This window comes from Tyto alba, unplaced genomic scaffold, assembly GCF_018691265.1.
Source record: "Tyto alba isolate M040663 unplaced genomic scaffold, T.alba_DEE_v4.0 Super-Scaffold_27, whole genome shotgun sequence".
Lineage (NCBI taxonomy): Eukaryota > Metazoa > Chordata > Aves > Strigiformes > Tytonidae > Tyto > Tyto alba.
In genome coordinates, this window is record NW_024881301.1 from 23363602 (window position 1) to 23385120 (window position 21519).

General features: G+C 39.7%; 1 protein-coding gene across 1 annotated transcript in view; it reads left to right on the forward strand.

Annotated features, from left to right (window-relative positions):
* LOC104365682 (dynein axonemal heavy chain 5) overlaps positions 1–21519 on the forward strand; it is a 168318-nt gene that overhangs the window by 143456 nt on the left and 3343 nt on the right. The window contains exons 74-75 of the mRNA XM_042798240.1: positions 5840–5972; positions 16507–16715. Coding sequence (XP_042654174.1) covers positions 5840–5972; positions 16507–16715 — 342 coding nt within the window. The remainder of the gene's footprint in view (positions 1–5839; positions 5973–16506; positions 16716–21519) is intronic.

Sequence of the window (21519 nt, forward strand, 5' to 3'; positions counted from 1 at the left end):
ATGTTTGATCATTCAGGACATTATTACCTATATTCAGGATATTATTACCTACTAGATCAGTTTAACAATCTCGAAACAAATAAAACTAATATGCTAAATTATAAGAGACTGAGGGAATGTATCAAAATGAGTTCCTGTGCGTGCCTCATTGGATAAGATCAGTAGAAAGAAAAACATTCATTAGTCTTAGCAATGCAGCTTGGGTTTGCTTTTAGAAGAATATTGTGCTCCAGTAAGGCCACAACGTGATGGTCTTTGGATAACTAGTTATAGAGATACTTACAGTCTGTGAAGAAAAGGAACAAAAAATTTATGAAACAAATTAAGGTAATGAAAAGCAAATACTCTTCAAGAAAAGTGGCAGGTGCCTTTTCTAGCTTTGATCAGTTCTTGTGGCTCCCTTTAGAATGTGTGGAGTGCATTTGTTCAGAGTTAAAACCACAACATGCAAGGTTAGGAACAGATGGTACTGAAACCAATTATTTGCTGACATTCAGAGCTTCGGATTGTACTTTCTTGTGATACATTGTGAATCCAGAGAAAATTCAGGCTCTCACACAGAGGTCTTCATTTCTCAATGATTAGCCTTTGACAATGACTTTGGAACCAACTTTCAAAACAGGGCAACCATTTTACCCCGTGGTATATGCTGCTTCTGTTGTTGTGTTCTTGTAAAACATCCTCTCAACAGTCAAATAGCTGACTCAATGTCCACCCAAAAGACTATAAACAAAACAAATCACTTTTGTATGCTTCCTCAGACTGCGGTTTGACACAGGTGATGGTAAAACAAAATAAACCTTCCTCCTGACCTAAAACTGTCTTAATTTTTCTCACTCCAAAGGCAGAGGCAGAGTAAGAATACTGCTTTCATGACCCCTTTTGCTTCTGGGTCTTGCCTCACAGGTAGCAGAGAGATTAGTGGTAAAATGATTAGGTCCAGTAAGCCCATGCGAGTGAAGATAAATGCAAGAATGAATGTCAGCCTGTCACACACAGAAGTTTATAATTAAAATGACCCTTGCAGCTTGAAAAACAGCTTGCTTGGGAATAGACATGGAGACATGTCCTGGGTTGAGTGAGTGGTGGAGTTTTTTTAGTGGCATGGGAGGGAGCTATAGGGGTGGCCCCCTGTGAGAAGCTTCTCGAAGCTCCCCCAGCTCCGAGTCAGCTCCACTTCTGTTTGGAAACTGAGCCCATCAGCTGCGCCTCTGCGATAACGTATTTAAGAAGGGACATGGTGAGGAGGAGTCGGACTTGTGAGGAGGAGTTGCAGCAGCTGCATGAACACTAAGGTCAGTGGAGGAACGGAGGAAGAAAGGAGGGGGGAGGTGTGCCGGAGCAGAGACCCCCCTGTATCCTGTGGTGAGATGGCAGGGCGGCCCCCCGCTGCCACCCATGGAGATCTACGGTGGAGCAGACATGGATTTATGCCCCGTATTTTTCGCCTGGTTGATCAAGGTGCTGTGACCGAAGAAGGCCGGGGTCTTGTGGGAAAAGGCAGCCCCGCTGCTGTAATTCAGTGCTGGGAGGATTGCAGCATGCGGGGGTGTCCCACACCGGAGCAGCTCGAGAAGGGCTGCAGCCGTGGGAGGGGCTCATGTCGGAGAAAGTTGGTGACCCACGATGGAGCAGTGTGGGGAATGCTGCGGCACGTGGGAGGAACTCATGTCAGAGGAAGTTTGTGGAGGACTGTCTCCTGTGAGAGGGGGACCATGATGGACCAGGGAGAAGAAGTTCCAGAAGCTCCCCCCACCAAAGATGGAGGAAGTGGCAGCGCTGACTGCACCCCCCATTCCCTGCCCCTGCGCCACTGGGGGAGGAGGTGGAGATATCGGGAGCAGAGCTGAGCCCGGGAAGAAGGGAGGGGTGGGGGGAAGGTGTTCTCAAGATGTGGCAATTCTTCTCACTGTCCTACTCTGTTAAGTGTCATTAGTGTCTGTAATAAATGTACGTTCTTTTTTTCTTCCCCTAGCGAGTCTACCTTTTGCTCGTGCCCATAAAGGGTGATTTTTTCCCCATCCCAGTCCTATCTTGAACCCCAAGCCTGGTTCTCTGTCCCTTCTCATTGCCAGAAGAGAAGGGAGAGGGAGTGGCTGCGTGGTGGTTGGCTGCTGACCAGGCTCAAACCACAACAAGACATTTCAAAGACACAGCACTTTGTTGGAGGTTGGCTTTTAACCTAGGTAGCAATGCTTTTTTTCCTTAAATATTTGTTTATAGTATTGATTTCACCTCATCCTCTGCTAAAGCTATGACTACATTAGCAAGTATTGTGTGGGAATAGGAGTTCATCTGAGGACCCCAGGCTTTCATTAGATGTTTTATTGGGGAATTTACTTTGGTCTATAATCTAGTCTGGGCCTGTAGGCTGAACATCCATTAGTGGTTGGAGTATGCTAGACTCCCTGAAGCATAACTTTAGGGTTAGTTTAATGCGAAGCTAAACCACTTTGTGTGCCTGGAGTCTCCTTTTCAGCGCAGGTTTTTTGATATGAAAAAACATTTGGGGTCTGATGTAGACACTAATGTAGATGCTTTTGTAGGGTGTCTCTGATTTACTTACCAACCCTATCAGGTATGGTGGTCATCCAGCCCTAGAACTTCAGCTATTTTCTACATATTTCACTGCCCACTTCCTTCTATACAAAGGGGAAGTGGTCCTAGACACCACTTGAACAGAGCTTTGGCTTGGACACGCCTTAAGCTTGTCTTTCTTATTCAGGCCTCTTATTTAAACCATGTCACAGAATGATGAACTTCCCATTTCTGCTGACAAAGAGTATAGCAAGTAACCAAGTCTAATTGAAAATAATAGCACTTACTGAAAATGATAAGCAGTTACTACTACAGTGACTTGATCACTGATCATTGAATGGCATGAGTTTGGCAACTGCTTTTCTGCTGAATGTCCTATAAAGTGTGTGGTGACAAAGAAGTTGGTGACCTGAGGACAGATAAGAAATGTGCATAGAGGAATGTGACATAGTAGAGGTACGCATTACAAAATCCATTGCTTCATTCTTAAATCACCTTGTTTTATGTTAGATGACAGTTGTTTGCATAATGAAAAGGAGATGTTGTAAGTGGGCTTTATGGAATTAGTATATTAATTTCAGAAAGGCTATATTGGTTAGTGAGTTTTGTCTTTTGATTTTTTTTTCTGTCAGTCGGTATCTATCTCTTTATGTCATAATAAATACAGCACTGAAAGTATGTCATCTGATTGCTTGAAGAGAATTCTAATGCAAAAACAGTCAATCATACCTCAGAGCTGCTATTTAAAACTAATCTTAACAGCAAGATTTCCAAGAAAGGCACTGTGTTATACCTAGTAAATCTCACTGTAGATCAGGATTGATTTGTATACAATAAGGTAGGAAGCATGTCATTTTTTTCCGTTTCCATACTAAGTTACGCTTGGTGCTCAGGGCTGAGTGATGTGAACATATCTAGGATGGATTAACAAATTTCTGCATTATAGGTTCATTCCTTTATTCAAAACATTACAAGTATTTTTGCAGGTACATGAAAACAAATCAGAAGAATGTTTAAATTCGGAGAATTCACTAGCTAAACAAATTGTATGATTATCAGTACAGTAATGTTTTAGAATATTTATTTAATCTTCTCTTTGTAGATTAATAAATATCAATATTTTGGAAAAGAACCCCTTTAACGACAGCTTCCATGCAATTTTTCCTCAAATGGAAGAAACTCTTCCTCTCAATGTTCCCCAAAAGGAACATATGCTTTGTTGAGCAGAAAATTGTATTTCTTATTTAACGGATAAAATCTATGGACTGTATTCTGTATAATTCCTTTCTTATTAGTGCACTAATGCACTAGACTTCTACATATTCTGGAAAAAAAAAATCAAACTTTTTTTTGGGGGGGGGTGGGGGTGGGTAGGAAGAGGGAGGATTATCAATTCCTGTGAAATTTTCAGAAAGCAGAAGCTTTTCCTATATTTTGTATGCAAAAAAATCAGAATATTTCATTGTGTAAATTATCCAAAAATAGTTTATTGTCTCTGCTCTAGTCTTGTGATAGCTGATTTTAGTAGTTTTGTCTCTTTTACAGGAAGAAATACATTAGCTAAGTCTGTAAAATGAACTGTCACACTGCAAAGCATTAGCATAATTGGCTGGCACCTATTTCTTGGACATTCTGTCTGAAAAACTCATGGGTCCTTGTGATTAAAATATGATGAATAACATTGCTGATAGCTGTCTCCTAAGGAGAATAGCATACAAAGTTGAAAAAGAGTATTTTATTGGGCTTGGAGTTGAAACTTGAGAATTGGAAATTGTCAAAGCATTTACTGATTTATAAAAGCAATTATAACTACCCAACTGCTATATTATATTCATCTTGCAGAAACCTGCTATTCAGTGTGATGATAAGAACTTTAGTAATGTTTATTATGTGTATATAATGTATAGTATACATAATAATGTATACAATGAGATATATATCTGGAAAAACAAAAAGCAAAATCCAGTGGTCTTCTGGCCTTGATGAAACAGTACACATTATACCAAATCTTGTGGCTTCTACCTGACTGCAGTAGAAGTCTAATGATATTCTGCTCTTTGAAAGAATAGGCTTTCTAGCTCTTTCTTCATCTTTTGTTAGTAAGCTCAAAATATGATCTTAAATTATTTCAGCAAACTGATCCTATGGGTCAGCTCTTTTATGATAAATAAATGGCCGTATAGGTATCTGTGTTTAGGATCTTGTTTTACTGTTTGAGATTTCTTTTTGGTTCCAGAGTCCCCTTGCAGAATTTCACCTGCAGAGGGAAGGAGTGACTATGGCAAAGATCAGGGTTCGGGCTGTTTCAGTGTGGAAGGAGATGCGTGTGTCTGAGTGGTGGTGCATGCAGAGAGAAGGCCATGGGCTTTCTGAAAGCTGAGTCATAGTAGGGAACAACACTTGAAAGTCTAAAAATCAAGGATTCTGGTACTATGTGTGGTATAGGCACCACAATTTCTGGAGGTGCCACTAGATCCTTTCACACGCTGTTGTATACAGTGATCTTTGATATATATGAAACATCCAGTGTATGTCTGAAATATATTGTATATGCATCATATGCTAAAGTGAGACAGGGAATGCTTTTGCTACTGTTGCTGTGAGACGTCCATATGTAACGTAAACAATTCCATTTTGAAAATGTTCTCTGTTGAATATGAGTGAAACTGTTGTCCTTAAAAATTAAGAAGGACAAACGCTTCTGCCTGCAAAATGGTGCACGTGATGGTGTAACAGAATTCTGTGGCATCTGTATTATTCCCAGCAATCTCGCCTCTGTTAGTGCACCTGTGAGCACCTTGTCTTATGAGTGACTCACGTGCTATTGGAAGTAGCAGCTTTTATACATCATTGTGCTTGTTAAGTTGAACTCCATATGTAGTATTATTTCAACTCAGCAGGGCAAGAAGAGGTGAAAAAGTTCACCTAGCAAAATTTGGAAATATGAAGAAGTTACCATCAAACATGCTTTTGTACAGCATGTGTTGTTTTTTTTTTTTTTTGAAGATCTAAGATTTAAGATCTGAAGCCTAAGAAGGACAGAAGGAACTGATATGTCCCTTCAAAAAGAGGGAACTTTCCCTCCTTAGAATGATGGAGAAGCTCCTTTTGGTAAGCTAATGAGTCACAGTGTGCTAAATCTTACAGTTGGCACAGGACTTGAATGGCCATCTGTTACATAAAAGTTTATTTTCTCAGGAATTATGCAATCCAATTGAAAAAGCATCCTTTTGCTTTCAAAAAATTATTGCATGGGAAACAGGAGATTAACTTTTATAATTATTGCACTATTCTTGCTTAGGTGAAAGCCCAGCTTCAAAAGATGGGAGCTATTCAACCCATAAACATATTCCTCCGTCAAGAAATTGACCGCATGCAACATGTTATATCAAGAGTTCGAACTACACTGACTGATCTCAAATTGGCTATTGATGGTAAGTTACAATATTAGAAATCATACCAGTTGAGGCAATATTTATTACTAATAGTTGCTTATATTATATAACTAAATAAATATTTCCCCTCATTTCCTCCATTTCTACCTTTTCTCTTTTGTTCTCTCCCTCCCCCAGTTATTCTCTTTTTCTCTCTCTTTACCATATGACTAATTCTAGCCCTTAAAACCTCCTGACTGCATCTCTAAGGACACTCCACCTTAATTTATTCTGTATGCATGTGCTCCAGTTCACGTCCCACAGCACTACTACACTTCTGTGACTCTCTCTAGGATCTCTACAGAGCTCAGAGGAGCTGAATTGCATGATTAGGTCCACAGGTCATGTGCCAGAGTAATTTATGAAATTAAGCTGAAACATAATGATATAGAACAAGGTAGAAGTGTTGCTGCTAAGTAATTGAGAGACAGGGCACTCAGGAGGCTAGGTGGTGAAGACTCTAATTTTAGGTGAGATTTGCAATATTCGTGAAGCTGGTTATACCAAATAGGATGTCTCTAAATGGAAGCTGAAGTGAGTGGGAGTGCCAGTCAAAAGAGAGCGATAGGGTTCTTCTTTTAGCCATCATAGGAGGTAGGCAATAGCACTCTGTATGTCTCAGTAACAGGAGTATTTGGCTGAAAGTGAGCAATAGTGAATGTAGTTAAAATACGTAGTACAGATGAATAGAAGCAGATGGAAAATTTGATCAGAAAAGGAGTGATGAAAAAGAAGGAATGATGATGTTGCCATCTGCTTTTTGTCTTCACTTCCCATTTTGCTCACCTGCAAGAGTTGGAATACCCAGGAAGGAAAGTATACTGTTGCTCAGCCAAGCTTCTTGAATTAACAATAAATGAAAATCAGTGGGAACAGTTCAGTTCCACTGGTTAAGAACTCACTCAAGTCTGCTGCTCTCCAGCAAAGAGGCAGAAAATATCTGAGACAGCAAACTGTCCCCACAGGGAGAAGGACAGAGTGCTTCAAAAGTAGTCCTTTCTGATATAGGTCATGGCAGTAGTGTGACCTGTCTTACTGGTGATTTCCAGTCTTTTGACAATAAGTCTTGCATTAATTTGTATTTTTGTTATGTAAGAATCAAAAGGGATTGTTTCCTATCATTTGTATATTCCACCAAGGCAATAATTCATGCTTCAGAAACATCATGCCCATAATCTGAATCTAGGAAAGAGGTTCATAATTGTGCCCAAGGCTAATTAGCTTCCATATCTTGTAATAACCTATACAAAGATCAAGCTGGAAGAAACAATTGTCCTGTTTCAGTACTGAGTGGAAAGTTCCCTTTTGTATGTGCACAGAGTCCCTTTTCAAGTAAATTAAAATAATGCTTTCCATCCAAGAAAGTATTAATCTTTCCTTGATTGTGACAGATATATTTAAAGTCTCAAAATGTACAATATTCTGCAGAGAGGTGGATGAGTAACATAATTTATTTGCACTTAGTATTCAGTACCACAGTGGGCACAGTCCTCTACCAGGTGTTTAATCAAGTTAATGCTGTAACTTTTGTGCAGTCCCCTAAAACATTATAATTTTCTTAGGGACAGGCAAGTTAAGTATAGTGAAAAATTGCTCTGAAAACAAAATTGCATGTACAGTTAACAATGAGGATTAATGGTTTCTGGTGGATTCATGATACATCAAGTGTATATGGGAGACTGTTGATTAGGGGATGGAAAGAACATTTAGGCACTCTCTCTTACCTCAGCAAAGGGGAAAACCCCAAACTCTCTCATACTTGATTCTCCCCCAAAACTAGTCAACTGCAGTCTCAGATCAGCTGAGGTGCTCCTTTTCCTTTACAATGAAGTAAACTGATCTGATTGCTCCAACAGGTCATGTGAATTTTGACATCTGCTCTGGTCATACATCTGGCTCTGGCTTCATGAACATGTTAAGACCTGAGCACCCACTTATTGCAGATCAAAATTTTCAAACAAGTTTTGTGTTTAAGAATATAGTGCATCTTCATGTTGTGTCATGTAGCTTTGTGAAAGGAGGTCTGAATATTTGATTCTGCAGGTCAGATGTGAATTGATGGACCTTGTCGTTTGGCCTTTGCTCACTGGGTTACAGGTGAGGTAACACAAAGCCCTCCTCAGTGAGAACCCATATGCAGCTGAACAGGAGGGATGTTGAGAGAATTAGCAGAGCCAGTTTTGTCCTTCTATCCAGAGGGCAGATGAAGCAGAGTTCAGCTTTTGGGAGGGATGAGGGTGCTCAGCATGTGTCCAACATGTTTGTTGGCATCCATGCCCCACAAGTCTGCATCACCAAAAACTTTGCTGCCTGGAGGGATACTTTTTTTTGGATCAAATTGTAATAATTAGATTGTAGCTGCACTTTGTACTCTCAGTTATGTCCCAACCATTAGTTCTGTTTTAATTACTTATTGATTGCACAGAATTTATTTCACAGTTGATATAATACAGAGCTTCACATAAATCAGAAAACAACAGTGATCATTGTCCTCTCAAGTGACCTAAATAGAGGCTGTGTTCCAAACAGAGAAATCTTTTTAGAGATGAGGAGTGGTAAGACGTGGGGCTTGAACCAAAACTTCAAATCCTAATGGGTTATAAACATCAGATCTTGAGCCTCTGGAAGAAGGAGACTATATTCTTTGTAGGGCAGTATATGAGCTATAGAGTTCCTGTGTATGTGCCTTGTCTTCCTCCTGTGGAAGAGCAGAGGCCTCTGGCACAGAATACTAATATCCTAGCTGTTTGTTGGAGAGTGGGCACTTCAAACCCCCTCTCCCATTAATGAAGATAGTGTCTTTAAATGCAGTAAAATCTAATGATCTAGTTATTCCTAGTCTCTTAGAGTTTGTTTGAGTAGAGGGGAACTGAATGTGGCCTGTCTGTGAGATTGGAGGTGGTTCTCTTTATTTCTCCATGCACTGAAGTAGGAGGGGTAAACATTTTGATGGCACCCTGATGTGTCTTTTATCCATGAAGGAAGTGAGAACAGAGATTCTGAGGGAGTTATCCCTAGTCCCACTAGAGTGGCTTCCATGAATCTCAGCAGTGGAGCATGCTTGTAGTACAACTGAAAGTGGATATTGAATCCTTGGCAATGGAAATAAGCACAGCTTTTAATTTGGTTTTATTTCCTAATTTTTTTTATCCTACTTAAGGTTCAGTTTAAGGATTTGTCATGAAAAAAACAAATGTTTAACTCATTTATTTATGAGCATATCTAGATTCTACTTTAGTCATAAAACTGCATCCACTTGATTGGTACCTTATTGCTTTCTGGTACCTTATAGTTTTGTGTTTTCAAACTAATCCTTTAGAACTGCCTCCTTCATGAACAAGTAAAGGCCATACTAAAAACCTTGGATTTGTTATCCTTTCACATCATATATATGCCACACGTTCACAGAACTCCTGCTGCTATTTGTGCAGTACTTGTAGTTAGAAGAGAGAAGTCCTTTTCCTGTTAACATATATCCTGAGAATACAGCAATCCTTCTAAAAGCTTTTACATGACTTGTAATGTGTAAAGATTTGTTTCCACAGGCCCAGAATTTTTGTTCCTTACATTTTTCTTAGTACTTACAAGACAAGCCGTAAGCCATAAGACCAACATAGAAGGCAAAAGAAGTGGAATCAATACAATTATCTAGTTCAGAAGTCATCATGGCATTTGTCATGGAGAAGCTCTACCAGGCTTAAGCAAACTTTCCACTGCAAGTACAATATAGCACCCCTCATGTTACAAAGCTAGCATATTTTCATGCATGTAAGACATACCATATATAACCTACATGCCAGGACTTGGAAAAAAAAGAGTCACAGATTTCTCTTATCTTACACTGAAAGAGAGGGCAATTAGGGATTTTTGGAATAATAGGATCGGGAACAAGGGCATTACTAAGGATAAATGAGACGTTACTGTTTTCCCTCCTTTTACCCAAACAGATGTATATCATGTGTATGTTCTTTAAATGATGCATTGGTAATATGCATGAAAACTCATTAAAATTAATACATTAGCATGTTTCAGGTATATGTTTATGCCAGGTTGAGAATGCTGAGAAAATACAGGTAAGACTATTGAGACAGAAGGTACTGGAGAGTAAAAAATTATTCATGTTTGTATGTGTTTCTAATAGTTTTGGAACTTTATAATTCAGACAAAGCTGAATAATAACATGTTATATAATATACTTGTTAATAACAAGGCTTTGAGGAATACTGGTGCATTTTACTAGTTTCTGTACATCTCAGTCATTGATTTACTACCTTATTAAAAACTTTTTCATTACCTGCTTTTAGCTCCTCACTATCCTTATACTGCATTGCTAACCAGCATGTTGCCCTTAGGTGTTTCCTTATTGTCATTCATATAAGAATAGGTTGAAACACCCAGAACTTCATGTAGACATGAGGTAGCATATAGTTCTACATACATAATAGAATCACTTAGAATTCCTACGTTATCTACACAAACTTGAGTGTTAAGCCCCTGAAAGAATGAGGTAAAGACTCCTTATTTTTTTCCAACTCAGAATACCATGATCTGTTTGTATCACATAGCTGCAAGACATTTTTGTTTGATGTATGTAGCACCTTACAAGAGGGATATAGATGAACTCCAAAAGAGCCGAAAGAGGTAGCTGATAATTTATTCTAATCTATGTGGCAAAAAACTGAAGCTCACAAAATTAGTCTTGCTAGAGTGCCCAGGAAAGGTAATTTCCCATGAAGGAAAGAAGTATGGCCTCATTCCCAATGGCTGGCTAAGTTCTGTTTTGACTCGTAATGCTTTAAGACTGCTATCACTGACACAATTTTAGTTTGGCTTGCTGACCATGGTAATAGACTTTTGGACTGAAATACTAATTCTTACAGTGTGTGTGTGTGAGGCTTCTAGGGATCATCTGTGTATTCCACTTCTGGATGAGGATTTTATTTGAAGATAATTAAGAGTACTCAGTGAGGACGCTAATGGAATGTGACAATAGGGAATTCATGTGAGGAATGGAGGGGATGAGTCTAGTATGTCTTGTGGTGTAGTTACTTTTGGCTCAGCAGATCTCATCCATTATTTACTTCTCATCCTGATAAGAATGCCAGAATGCCCCCTGTTGTCTTTTACAAGGTGTGGCATGTTGTTTCTGGACTTCTTAGTAAGTGTCATGTATGCTTGCAATGATGCGGGCCAGGACAACTTAAAAACACACATTGCACTTTTGGGACAAACTGCAGAAAATTGTTTATCTGCCTGTTCTATTACTCTAGCTCAGGGTAGTGATTCATGTAAATTTTTGGGAGGTGTGCATAGATTTTAATCTTCAAATTATTGCTTTAAAAATTTTATTTTCAGTCTTAGGTGGGTGCATGCAAGTGCATTTAGTACTGAAGCTGGTAAGTTTTCAGAACAATTTGTAAGGTTACTTTCAAATTGTCTTCTTACTGACTGAAGGAATTAGCTATTGCAGAGAATCTAGGATCTGTGAGCTGAAAAATCGCATGCTACTCAAGTTTCTCAGTTCCTTTCATCTCTCCTGACTTGAAGAATTCAATCAGACGATTCTGCACCAGAAGAGGAAGGTGGGAAACAAACAGAACCCAGAATAGAAGCAAAGGTTAGGTGCAGCTGGAGAGAATACCACAGTCTGCAAGTGAAAAATGGAGTGTTGTGCATTGCAGGGCTCAGCTGTCTGATTTATTCTTTCTGTTCTGGAGGCCAGGAGGAAAAGGATGTGATAAACTGTTGAGGGCATTGGGATTAAAACAGCATGGTGGAGTTGACTGAGCTTCTGAGAGCTTCCTGGGAATCATCTTCAAATGCTGAAGTGCCCAAGTTCTGCAAGTGAAGAAAGAGGGAAATACAGAACTGCCTGAGGCAAAGAAGTTGACTTCTTTCAGCACAGCAATGGTGGTCACTGAGCTGGCAGAAGCATACTAAAGATTGGGAGAAAAAAAAAAAAAAAGAAAAAAAAAAGTCTTAGGTATGGGGAAACATACATTAGGCAAGAAACCTGTTGGGATTTTCTCTTCAACATGTTCAATGAAGAAGAGGGAGTTGCAGCTTGGTGGTAGAGGTGAGGCATGACTGGTCTAATAACAAACCTGTTTGCTTGGGAGGTAAACTTGAGTGGGCATTAAAGGCTGAGAAAGTCAACTTCTGTAGTTACAACTGTGACAGTCAAGAATGGATTGATGCTTTCACTGAGCTTTTTCTCCTGTGTACTGTTAAGGCTGGCTTAACAGACACATTGTCTAGCAAGTATTGTTCTCAAGGGATAGTCTCCAATCCTATTATAATGATGTCAGCTATTGGCAAACTGTACTTGATGGATAAGCTAGCTTCTTCTCATCTCATTTATATCCTACATAATTATTCTGGTTATTCTTGATTCACATCTGTGTCTGTGGGAAGAGAATCAGTCAGTGGATTGAAGCTTTTTTTGGTTCATGCTGGAGTTTAAGATCCTTCCTTTGTTCCTAGTTTTATCCACTCATTTAAATGAGATACACACATTTCTAGTCTGGTTACAGGCTTTCCTAAATGTGAAATTCAAAATGTAGACCCAAATTTTACAAATTTCCCAGTTTTCAGATTCAGCTTGTGGTAAGTATGGTAGTGAAAAGGGGTAACTCCATGAAATAATACCAGGTCCTGATATAGTCCACTTAAAGCATTGTATCTATTGAATGAATCACCCTAAAACCAGATCAATTTGAAAAAACAGGCTTTTTACTTTAATTAACAATAAAAGCTAGTTATCATCAGAACTGAGTAGCTTTATTTGGCTTATTCACTACACAGCAACTGGATATATTTAGATATCATTTAGAAGTGAGATGGTATAAATTCAGGACAATCAAAAAGGAGAATCCTAATTTCCAAGATGTGTATAGTGTTCAAAGACTATGGTTACAGTACATATTATTTTTGAAGCATGGAAATACCCCGGTGTCTTTAACTGACCTGATCTTTCATCAGTCATTTTCAGATGGGCTTTATTCCATTCAAGAAAGGGAGTATCTGAAGTAAATCCCAGAATAGCCAAGTTATAAAGAGCTGGCCTGTCCGATGCATAGAACATTCAAGCCTGGCATGTTAAGTTCTTAGGACATTCAGTCTCTTCATATGGTGACCAGTGCTCTATGCTTCTCAGAAGTTAAAGATAAGAAGCCTATGGTGTTGTGCTACTCATTCAATTTATCAAATACAGTTTTTCAAACATGTGTATCACCTTTTTACAGAAAGAAGCCATTACTTTTCTCATGTGTCACTGATTTTATTTCTGACAATTATTTTATTTTTAAAATTATTTTTATGGGAGTATTTTAGCTACAGGAATGTATCCCAGTACCCACAGATGTAATTTAGTGCTGAAATTCAAGCACTGTATGCCTACTGCCAGAGATGACACCCACTCACTAGGAATATTTATGCAGCTATATGGGCAAGGCCAGAACTGTGAACATACCTCATCCTCAAGAACACTCTGGCTTCGTGTTCCCAGCAGCTGCTCTAAGTCATAACGGACAGACATTCTAAGAGTTTTCACCATGCTTTGAGGCAGGGACTGGTTGTATCTGCCTACTTGAAGAGCTCCAGCCTGCTCACAAGAACAGGGAAAAAAATGTGGCTCTCTCCCAACCCTTGTTGGAGGAGAAAGTTGGCTGAAAAAGCCGGAAAAAGTTGGCTGCATCAAACTGAAAACAAGGAAGAACCAGAGATGAAATAATTCTTTCTTTATTTGTTTAGATCACAGCGATCCCCAGGGCTCAAATGGGATGCTCTTCACTTGTTTTCTGCCACCACTACAGTTGCTCCAAAGTTGAAACCAACATGTGTTGCATGATTTTTTTTCTCTTTTTCTGCCTCAAGAGGGTGAATAGAGTATATGGTCTAATATTACATTTTTCAGGCAAAAGGTAGATGATACAAAGTGACTTCTTTCTTGAATGTTGGTGCTCTTGATTATACGTTAGAGAAGATTTATACCTAAAGAGAAGTTTTATTACTTGTGTTTTAAAAGACTCTTAGCTATCAAAAAAAAAAAAATGATTCTGAATTGGGTTTGCATGGCAAAGTTTTGACAGCATCAGGATGACAGGGATGGCTTCTGTGAGAAGCTGCTAGAAGCTTCCCCTACGTCAAAAGGAGCCAACACCAGCTGGCTCCAAGATGGACCTGCCTCTGGCCAATGCTGAGCCCATCGGCGACAGTGGTAGCGCCTCTGTGATAACATATTTAAGATGGGGGGAAAAACCCTTCACAACAGCAGCTTCAGCTGGAGAGAGGAGTAAGAATATGTGAGACAAACACCTCTGCAGACACCAAGGCCAATGAAGAAGGAGCGGGAGGAGGTGCTCCAGGTGCCGGAGCAGAGATTCCCCTGCAGCCCGTGGTGAAGACCACGGCGAGGCAGGCTGTGCCCCTGCAGGTCCATGGTGGAGCAGATATCCACCCACAGCCCGTGGAGGTCCATGGTGGAGCAGATATCCACCCACAGCCCGTGGAGGTCCATGGTGGAGCAGATATCCACCCACAGCCCGTGGAGGTCCATGGTGGAGCAGATATCCACCCACAGCCCGTGGGGGACCCCACGCCAGAGCAGGTGGATGCCCGAAGGAGGCTGTGACCCCATGGGAGGCCTGTGCTGGAGCAGGTTCCTGGCAGGACCTGTGGCCCCGTGGAGAGAGGAGCCCACGCTGGAGCAGGTTTGCTGGCAGGACTTGTGACCCCGTGGGGGACCCACCCTGGAGCAGTCTGTTCCTGAGGGACTGCACCCCGTGGAAGGGACCCACGCTGGAGCAGTTTGTGAAAAACTGCAGCCACTGGGAAGGGCTCACGTTGGAGAAGTTTGTGGAGGACTGTCTCCTGTGGGAGGGACCCCATGCTTGAGCAAGGCAAGAGTGTGAGGAGTCCTCCCCCTGAGGAGGAAGTATTGACAGAAACAATGTGTGAGGAACTGAGAAAACCCCCCACTCCCCGTCCCCCTGTGCCACCGGTGTGCAGGAGGCAGAGAAAATAGGGACTAAAGTTAGGCCTGGGAAAAAGGGAGGGGTGGGGTAAAAGTGTTTTTAATATTTGATTTTATTTCTCATTATCCTACTCTGATTTAGTTGGTAATAAATTAAATTAATTTTCCCCAAGTCAAGTCTGTTTTCCTTGTCATGGTAACTGGTAAATGATCTCCCTGTCCTTAACTTGACCCATGAGCCTTTTGCTACATTTTTTCCTCCCACATCCAGCTGAGGAGGGGGAGTGATAACAGCAGCTTTGGTCCCATCACAGTGGGATAGGCAATATTTTAAAATATTTGCAGCTTTGTAAAAGTTGATGTTTTTTTCATAGCATTTGCCCCACGAAAAGAGTTGAGTATAAATGAGAGCAGGGCATTACCTGCTAGAAGAAAATGAAGTCTATTTGCCATTGATATAGAGTAGAAAGTACTAGATTTGCACACACTGCTGTACAAGTGTTTAGGGTAGCCACTGCATTCTTCTAAATTAAAAGCTGGTGTTTGGTTTCTGGATATTTTTCTCCTTCCCCTGAACTGGGGACCTGCCAACCTCAGTGGAAGGAAAGGATCTGAAATGCTTCCTTATTACAAGCCACAGTTCCATACAGATATGTTTGGATGGGCTAATGCAGTTCAGAAGATACCCGTTTGGTATCTCATGTAATCCTTGTGGCAGTAACAGCAGTTTTGTGTATGATGATGCACTGAACATTGGTATTACGTGAATATTTAATTGAAATGAGGGCTTCCAGACCAGTTTCTACAATTTAAAATATTTTAGCTGGAATAGACAAGACATCCTGAGGCACAGCCCTGTGTCAGCTCTCAGTACTATTGTGAGTACAGACTGGTAAGATGTAGGAACTTCTGGCACATGAAATGGTGAGTATCACTGAAAAATCATTGTCTTAGTAAATGGCAATATTTTAATGGAGGCAACAGTACTATGCACAGAATATGTGAGTACGCACTTCCACCACCAAAAAAAATATTAAAAAATCTTGCCTCTAGGTTTATTCTATGTACTGCATTCCCTCTGGAAACCTTGATAATGGAAATGTACAAAGTTATCATTAATAACAGCAAATTTCATGAATATAATCACTGTCAGTACATGCTTTGGATATAGATGAGTTACGGTATATCTCTATCATTGATCATGTATGGGGGAACCATTAAAATATATATAGAAAATTTAAATGATTAATCACATTCCAAACACAGCGTGAATATAATGAATATAAATATTATGTGTGAGGGATGAGTTATTTTAAAAAAAGTCTTTATTTCTGATCAAAATGGCAGAAGAAATATCATTTATCTTGTCACCCTTACCTTTGAATCAAGTCTTATAAGTTTGAGCAAATTAACCGCAAGTTGATAAGACTTTAGTGCAACAGGTGTGCAATTAAGGCACAACAAAAGAAGGTTTATTAGACTCAGAATGTCATTTGGAAGTTTTAATTGCCTTTGCAATCTAGGGGAAAGTTCATTCTGGATGTTTTACTTATCTTCCAGGAACCATAATTATGTCAGAAGAATTGCAAGATGCTGTAGATAGTATGTATGATGCTAGAATTCCAAAACTATGGTTTAGGATTTCTTGGGAATCGGCTACTTTAGGATTTTGGTTTACTGAGCTTCTTGAAAGAAACCAACAGTTCAGCAGTTGGCTGCAGGATGGCCGACCAAATCAGTTCTGGATGACAGGATTCTTTAATCCACAGGTAAGACAGCGAGACTGATCTTTCTAAATCCTATGTAATAGTTAAATTAGACCTTGAGAGAACTTCAAGCTGACTCAATCGTGACTATATAAAGTATAAGCTAAATTCAAATTTTAGCATATATGTAGGATAAATTAACTTCAACAACTATTGAAGAAATTTTTGCCAGACTAAAATAACACCGCTGACATAATTGAATGCATCTTTGGGTTGCTTTAACTATAGTGTGGAAATAGGGTAAACACATCTTTTCACATTTCAATGTTATCCCCCTTTCTTCCCCTTCCTGTTACAGTAATCTGTTTCTCATTCATTGTATGAAAGTCCCTTTGAGTACAAAACAAGGTAAGTTTCAAAACTTTGACACAGGAAGAAGAGATTTGGACTTGGCTCTCAATCCTTGCAAATCAATTCATTGAAATGGAAGGTTTTTTATTTATACCACCCCAGAATTGTGCCAGACTTGGTCTGCAAAGACACATAAAAAATGCAGCCTCTCGCCTGCGCCATCTAAAATAAAATCCTGGCACAAAATGAAACACAAAAAAGGGAACAGCTGAGAACAGAGTTAAAAGAAGTGAAGTATACATACCTAGATGATGTGTCGTTTCTTTGCACAGCTATCCACATTCATTAAAGCTTTTTATGATTCACAGATGTTTGTGGGAATTAGGAGTTGTGGAAGTGAGTCATTGTGAGAGTATCCAGCCAACAGGTTTCTGTGAAGCCTTAGCAAAAAGCTATTTTAAAGATCTATTTTAATCTCAGTACTTGTTAGCAATGCAAAAGCTAGCTGAAACAGCTGCCTAGAATAGAGAAAGCAACAGTGGCAAATATTCACTAGGAGTACTGCTGGGAAATATCCATCTATCATCTATCCTCTCTGTGTCAGCTGTCTGCTGATACCACTTTATAGTGTGGAAGTGTGCTCACAGAATCCCTGAGCAAAGGGTTCCCAAGTAAAAGTATGAGGAGAGGAGGAGGAGTTTTAATAATATGATTATGCTTCCATACTTGGTTTGTTAGTGACACATCGATAGTGGCAATCTAAAATATTCCTAGGTAACTTTTGCAGCGATCAGCCTGGATGCTACCCTATTAGGCTTTTGGTTTTGTTGGTGTTTTCTTTTGCACTACAGAAAAGCAAGAGCTGATACAGATTTTGTACTGGCCATTTTAGCTGGCTTTTTTGTGGTTCGGGATTGTGTCAGTTCTGAAATTTTGCCAGCCCAAATTGGGCATCCTACTTTTTTTTGGATCTATACACCAGAAAAGCAGCCAAATAACCAGAATAAGATGTCCTCAAACAAGCTGTGATTTAATAGACCATAGTAAGTGAGAAGACCTCCAGAAATACAATAAGTAGACACTTCATAACATGTAGTTCTAAAAGTCCCTAAATACATAGTGTGCAGAGAAGAAAATCTGAGAATTAGATGTGCTTACTGGATTTAAAGATTTATTCTTCCTGACAATCACAAGCTTAAGATCCAGATGGTTATTGTTTTAGTCTCCATTTTCTGTAACCCAGGCTGTGGGAGTGGCTCATTCTACAAGGAAGTCACCTGAGCAAAAACTCCTTTTCTATTTAGTTAACTATTATTTTGTTAATAGTTACATTGCCATCTTTAAAATCAGTATTTTATATGTTAATAAAATTGATTTTCATCTTATTAAGCAAGTTCAAGTGATGAAGTATTAGTGCTGCAGTTCTAATAGCTTGTTTGTAATACCTGAGAAATGGTCAGAAAAATCCTTTCACTTGTGAGATGAAATGCAGCTCCTAAATAATCTGTAATTTGCCTACTTGCGTAATTCTCACTGTTTGTTTTATAATCAGTGGATAAATGCCATGGATAACAAAAGACAATAAAGTAGATTTATAGGACTGAGAGAATGAGGCATTCTGGCAATAAAAAATAATATAGGACCTGACTGCCTTCTCTTGGACTGTTGATATACTAGGATATATTAAGTGATTTCACAGAAGTTAATCTTTACTTGTGATACAAATGAGAGCAGGCTCAGGCTTCTATGTAAAAGAAACCTAATTCTGTGTGTGTGTCTGTATTGGGCCAAGATATCTGAGGTGAACAAAACAAGAAGTGCCATGAATTTTCTTTTCTCCTGGAAGTTAATCTGATGGTACTGGATTTTTTCCTCAAAAAACTTGACTCTAGGCACATCTCATTTCTACCTCTCAATTTCCATATTGTGGCTGATATTGTTTTATTGTTTACTTGTTCGTGTCTTTGTATCCAGTTGCTGTCACTTGTCCTATATATGGATTTTAAGCCCTGTGAGGCTGGACTGTCTTTCTGGCTGTATAATACTTAGCATAATGAACCCTCACTCTATTTCTAAGACCCTTAGATGCCAAAGCAATGTGAATACAAATAAGAGTATGAAGTACAATGCTTCCATTCGTCAGTTCCCACTTAATTCTAGTAATCCTGCTATAATTTGCTTGCTGTGGAAACTGCAAAGTAAGTGACAAACAAGGAACCTCCTAAGCAAGGTAAAGTAGAGAATATGATTGTGAAAGCAACAGACTTAACTGATTTCCATATTTCTTGTCACAGCTTCTGTGGATACCTACTTCTCCCTCACTAGAAGGTTCAGAGTTATTTTACACAGATTGTTGGAAGGCAAAGGGACAAAGATTTAGCAGCCTTCAGTGAAGAGGCCAGGAAGAGGTTCAGGAAAAGGCAGGTGAAGAGAGAAGAAATTATTTACCCTGTTTCTGAAATCTCAACATGCCCTCACCAGCCCCGCCTCCGCCTCCACCACCCCCCCCCAAAAAAAACCAACAACCCCCCCAAAAGGAAAAAAAAAACAGGGCAATGATTACCAGAAATCAAAACAAGTGTCATGGGAAGTGGTCCATTATGTCCCTGACAGAGTGTTTGGGGGGAAACAATCCCTCAGCCGTACAGTGGCACCTCAAGGCACTAGTTTTTTTCTTGTGCTGTTCACCCGCTCTGCGATAGCCAGCTGGGCTTCCAGCTCACAGCTGTAGTCTTTAAACACTGTCTAGGATTCATTCAAATGAGCAGATAAGTGTTACAAGTCCCACTGCAGACAGCATATAGGTCCTGCCATCTCTGTAAGAATAGTCTGCAGTCTGAATCTTGTCCCTGAAGACAACTCACAGCTCTGAGCTTACATTTATTCTAGTGTCTCCACAGTGCCTTTGAACTGATTCCCTTAATACAGTCATTGCTCTGTCCTGTCCTCTTCAGGCTCTTCTTTCTTTAATATTTCAGTTTATCTGGGATCCAGTAGCCCTCTGGGGCCTTCTGGCAGTGAACACTCTGTGTATTTTAAACTATTGGTACTAGCATGTTTCTAGAAATTAAAATTCCACAAATTAACTACAAGGATTCTGCTCTCATTTCATGGCATTTCCAAAAGCAGGACTTGGCCTTTAATCCCATCTCCCTTAGCTATATGCTAGAGTTCTCAAGTACTTCAAACACAATTACAATTATCTGTGCTATCACGAAACCTCTTCTCTTAATGAGAAGCAACCAGTGCCAGTTAACTGAAACATCTGAGTTCATGAATGTCAGCTTGTGTTCTCATATCTTGAAGGGTGTTGTGTAGCTACAAAGTGCTTAGCACGTGCAACAAGCACTCCAGTCCCAGCAGCCAGAGATCGGCCCCTACATTCAGTAGACCAACGTGCTCATGTTTCTGCATATGACATCTTTCCATTCATTTGGCCCTGAGAGTAGCTCAGCAGAACATCCTGCACTGTGAATACTGAAAAAGAAAATAAAAAGCTTGTTCAATTCCCTCACTGCTCCTGATTTCTTCCTAGCTGTGCTGTTGGCTCTCTAATACCCACCTTTGTGTGTTCCGCACATGGCTCTTTATTATCCCATCTCTGTCTCCAGATGCCTTCTTTTTCTGCTCTGAAATCTGTCCTGAAGCTTCTTCCTTCCTAGTTTTCCTTCTCAATAGGTCCCTCTTGCATCTTAAATTTTTGTGTTTTATTCATTCATCTCGTGGCTATGCAAATGGATTTCCATAGGGTAATATACATCCACATGTGTACATCCGCAGGATCTTGGCTGGAAGTGCAAAGCAATCTATACCCTCCTGCCTCTTAGGAATAAGTTACTTCTCATCTACAGCAGTGTGCATGCACATGGGCAGTTACATGGAAGAAGCTAACCAACATCTTCAGACTGGCTTGTTTTGTGATAGCTTGTAACTGTATCATGAGTTTGTAGCTCTTTGGGACAGAGTTTCATTCTGTGCTGCTGAAGTGATGTAAATTTCTCTGTCTGGTGCCTACCATGTTATTGTGGTATATTAAGGCTTATTACATCTTATTGTAGTATATTAAGTATATTATATTGTAGTACGTTAAGTCTTTGCACTGAGTGAAGTGACAGAGGCATTTCACTATTTAATTGCATGATTCCAGCTTGTACTTCCTTTGTATTCTGTAAAGTGCTTCATGATTTGTTGACTGAAAAGCAATTTTACAATTTTGGTATAAGAAAAAGTGAGTAATGTAGCACGTGAAGTACCAGTGTTATTTGTGGCTTAGCAATTACCTGTGTTTGGATCCTCACAAAACACATAGATCTGGCAGCCCTGTAAACCTCTCTCCATCTGGCTGGTTGTAGAGCAGGCATGTGAGGTGAGGTGAGTTATACATGCAGCTTCCAATATGTTAAATAAGCCAGTTTGATGGCTTCTTAGTGTCAACACGTGCACACCAATAAGAATTCATGGTGCTGGGAAAATGTAGGAAAGCACTGGATTTACTCAGCTGAATTTAGTTTTGTAT